Source organism: Aythya fuligula, chromosome 5 (genome assembly GCF_009819795.1).
Source record: "Aythya fuligula isolate bAytFul2 chromosome 5, bAytFul2.pri, whole genome shotgun sequence".
In the NCBI taxonomy this organism is placed as follows: Eukaryota; Metazoa; Chordata; class Aves; order Anseriformes; family Anatidae; genus Aythya; species Aythya fuligula.
This window is the reverse complement of record NC_045563.1, coordinates 43032664-43037143: the sequence shown is the minus strand read 5'-3', so window position 1 is coordinate 43037143 and position 4480 is coordinate 43032664. Positions and strand designations below refer to the sequence as shown.

The 4480-nt window shown below is 53.1% G+C and overlaps 1 protein-coding gene across 1 annotated transcript; it reads right to left on the bottom strand.

Moving 5' to 3' along the window:
- Positions 1-343: 343 nt before the first annotated feature.
- FOXG1 (forkhead box G1) lies at positions 344-1720 on the bottom strand. Its single transcript, XM_032189485.1, has one exon. The coding sequence runs from the start codon at positions 1718-1720 to the stop codon at positions 344-346; it is 1377 nt and encodes a 458-aa protein (XP_032045376.1).
- Positions 1721-4480: the final 2760 nt, after the last annotated feature.

The following is a 4480-nucleotide window of genomic DNA, read 5'->3' as shown; positions in this document are numbered from 1 at the left end:
ATACTGCAAACATGGAGAATCTGGCGGCTTTTAGTGATAGACTTATCGTATTTGAATAAAAATTGCGAAAGCAGTCACTATTTAGATACACATTCTACTATAATTTTGTCTTCCAAACTTCATAGTCTACAATGTAATCTCCCCACATTGCACCTTGCTGACACTCCTCACCTTGGTGGAATAATAAACAACCCTAAAGACTGAACAAACGTACAGAAAATGGGGGACTTAATAAAAAATACCTGGACTTTTTTGTTTTGCTTTTTTTTTTTTTTTCCTTTTAATTATCATTTACAATGCAAATGTGTGTAAAATGTTCACTTACAGTCTGATCCCATGGATGTTAATGTATTAAAGGGTTTGAAGAAGACCCCTGATTTTGATGTGTGAAATAATCAGAAAGTCCTCCGGAAAGTCCCGTTGTGAAACTTGGCAAAGAAGGTCTTAAGGACTCACAGGGGAGAGTGGAGGGCGCCTGTGGCGACGTGGAGGAGGAGGCTGCCCTGGCCGTCATTGAAGTGCTGCTTTGAGAAGTCATTGAAGGGTGAGGAACGTGGGGGAAAAAGTAACTCGTCTGTCCTGCTAGAAGGTTTACAGAGCAGGGGTTTAGGGAATAGGTGCCGGAGCAGGGAACTGACAAGCCACACGGCACTGAGGCGGCCAGAGCTGCTGCTGTGAGGTGATGAGTGGCATAAGGTATCTCTCCATTGACTAGTCTATCAACACTTAACCCATTAGACGTGGAAAAGGAGTGGTTGTTTCCCAAGGAGTTTTGAGTCAACACTGAGCTGTAGGGCATGGGGTGGCTGGGGTAGGCGGACGTGGTCCCATTGTAACTCAAAGTGCTGCTGGCCCGGGGGTGGTGCAGGGAGAGGAAGGGGGACATAGGCCAGTACAAGGATCCCGCCCTGTCCATGAAAGTCAGTCCGGTGGAGGTGAGCCGGGCGCCGCGCTTGAAGGCCAGCTTGGCCCGTGAGGTGGTGGAGCGCCGGCGGAGCTTGCCGGTGGTGCCGCCGATGAAGACGTCGTCGCTGGACGGGTCCAGCATCCAGTAGTTCCCCTTGCCCGGGTCGTCGTAGTGGCGGGGCACCTTGACGAAGCACTTATTTAGGGAGAGGTTGTGGCGGATGGAGTTCTGCCAGCCCTGCTTGTTCTCCCGGTAGTAGGGGAAGTTCTTCATGATGAACTCGTAGATACCGTTGAGCGTCAGGCGCTTCTCGGGGCTCTGCCGGATGGCCATCATGATGAGGGCGTTGTAGCTGAACGGCGGCTTCTCGTACTTGCCGTTCTTCTTCTCGCCCTCCTTTCCGCTTTCCCCTTCCTTGGCCCCCTCCGCCGCCCCCTTCTTCTCGTCCGCCGCCTTCTCCTTCTCCTCCAGCTCCGCCGCCGCCGCCGCCGCGCCCGCCTCGCCCTTGCCGGCCAGCATCTCCGCCTTGGCCACCTCCAGGGCGCCGGAGGCGGCGGCGGCGGGGGGCGGCAGGAGGAGCTGCCCCTTCTCCTCGTCCTCCTCCTCGGCCGCGGCGGCTCGCTGGGGCTGCTGCTGAGGCGGGTGGTGGTGGTGGTGGTGATGGTGGTGGTGGTGGTGGGGGTGGTGGCTGTTGTGGTGGCTGTGGCTGCTGTGGTTGTTGTCGCTCTGGACGGCTTCGGGCACCAGGCTGTTTATGCTAAAGGAGGATTTCGGCAGCATTTTCGCTTCCTTCCTATCTCCCATGTCCAACATCACACACTAGTCTCAGGGGGGAAGCGGCAGCGGCCGGGGGAGCGGCGCCCGGGGCGGCGGCGGCCGGGCTGGCGGCGGCGGCACCACCGGCGGCGGCGACGGCAGCGGCGGCGGCAGCGCAGTTGGACCGCAGTCTCAAGCGCTGGCAAGTCATGTAGCAGGGACAGGAACCGCCGGGGAGGGAAAAAAAAAAATAATAGGAATAATAATCACCAATCAGAGAAAATCAAACCGAGTCGGAGCGGAGGAGAGAAAAAAAAAAAAAAAAAAAAAAAAGAGGAAAAAAAGGGGAAAAAAACCCTCTGGAAACCCAACAACAACAACAACAACAAAAAAAAAAAACAACCCCCACCCACAAAAAAAAAAAAAAAAAAAAAAAAAAAGCTACTTCATGGTGCCTGGCTCCCCCGGCAAGCCAGAGCAGGGGGAGGACGGACGGAAGGAAGGACGGACGGAAGGAAGGAAGGAAGGAAGGACGGAGCAGCCGCGGCGGGTCGGCGCGGAGCGAGCGGAGCCGGGCTATACAGAGCGCCCCGGCCACAATTAGTTTCAGAGCTGCAGACACGCACCGGGGCTGTAAAAAATTTTTTGGTTTAACCTTTCCCACCGGCCGCCCAATCAGCGCCGCCGGCGTGCCGCCGCGTCTGCCCGCCCGCCGCCCAATGGCCAGGCACCGCCGCGCTTCGCCCCGCCTCTCGCCCGCCAGCGCCACGCCCGCCGCCGCCGCCGCGGCTCCTGCGGCGCAGGGATACCGGCGGTGGGGCGCATCACCGCGGCGGTGTACAGACACACACCTCCCCTCACCCCCCCCCCCCCCCCGTCCGGAGCACGGATCCCCTCGCGGCAAACGAACCGCCGCCGTCCCGCCGACCCGCGCCGGGCCCGTCCGCCTGCCCCGCAGTCCCGCGGCGGCGCAGCGCTCCCTCGTGCCTCTGCGCCCCCCTCCCGTGGCGGCGAGGGGGGCGGGTGGGCGCGGAGGCCGCGGTGTGGCCGAGGTACTACTTTGCGGATCCCGCCGAAGCCGGCGGGCCGCTCGGCTCGCCAGGCCCCGCCGTGGGTCCTGTGGCTCCGGTTATTTTTCCTGAGGGACACAAAAAAAAAAAAAAAAAAAAAAAAAATCCGCCGGAGGGCCCCGGGGCGGCGGGGCAGGCCCGCAGGGCTGCGGTCGGCCCTGAGGCGGTGAGACCGGGCCGGGCTGGGCCGGGGCCTCTCCTCGAGCGGCGCGGGGCTGCCACCGAGCAGCACTCCCCCAGGCCCCCCGGCCCCCGAGCAGCGCCACGACGGCGGCGGAGCCGGGCTCGGCGCCCCCCTGCCCGCCCCACTGCCCGCAGGGCCCGGAGGGATCGGTGGCGGAGAGAGCTTGCGGCCGCACGTGAAAAAAAAATATAATAAAAAATCATCACTCTAACTAACAAAGCAGACTTGCAGCCTTCTTATTTGGAAAGCAGAAGGGGAAATGTAATAGATAGCGTACTGGTGCCATTAAAAGTGAAGCGCTGTGCAAAGACGACGTACAGCCTGTGCCTACCGCTGCGTTAAGCCACCCAAAGTTTATGTTTGTTCTGCAGGAAAATAAAATGTTCTGTAGAAATAATGCTTGTAGCTCAGTCCCAGATAAAACAGTTTATCCCGGGCAAATTTAGGTTAGACCTCAGCGCGACAAACATGGTTATGTGTGGATGTGCACTTTATATATGTGTTTGTGTGTATGTGTGAGAGAGAGAGCGAGTGTGAGAGAGAGAGAGTAAATAACGGGAACAATTATAATGGACCGGTAATAAACAATTGCAGTTGGGAATGGCACGAACTCTGTGCATTGGATTAACCTCGAATGACCTTATCACAATTGTATTTATCCAATTTCATAACAGGTTGCTACTGACAAAAAATAAAATAAAGAGGAAGATAAAAGTAGATTATTGACTATGTTTATTTTTTATTTTTATGTTTTAGAAACGCGGTTGTTTAAAAAATCATGTAAATTTGTAATTATTTCATTGCACAACACTGAAGCCAGTGTATGGGAATTCTTGAGGAAGAATGCGGTGTGGAGGACTTGACTCCACAATGGTAAGGGGTAAGAGGAAAGGTAAGATTCGTGCATATTATTATGATTATGACGATCATTAACTAATATGTGTCATTATGGTGCGCTGGGATCCCATTAGAGTGGCTGGGCCAAGTGCATTTTCCTACTCGGTCTAGCATGTAATGATTCGGTGTAACCGGATTCTTGAGAAAGGACAGGTTACGTAAACATTTACTGATGTGGAGTAACTATACTATTTGTACTCTGATATGCAGGAAGGAAAGTGTTGATTAACACAGAAGAAAAAAAAAGCGAAATTAGCTGATTGCATGCTCATAAGTGCAAGCTGTCATTGAACTGCTTTTAAAATAGACACAGCTGGGTGTTTGTGTTGAAAAATTTCTTGTGTTTTTGCTAATACTGAAATAAGCATGATTTTGTATACCAAACATTTTCAGATCATTAAAATTTGTAATCTGTGCTGGTTTTAAACACAAAGAAAAGAAACAGATTCATTTCGCTGTAAAATTTGCTGATATTATATTAACTCAATCAGGTCTGTACAAATGGTGTATTGTGCCTTATCAAATCTCTTTGATCCATTTAATACACAAAGTGCCAAACGTGTGTATTGTTTGTTAACATTGAACGTTTTATTCAAATCCCAGCTCTGCAGCAAACTGGAGGAGTTCTCGTTTAATGTAACACTGACATTGCCTGTTGAAATTTTA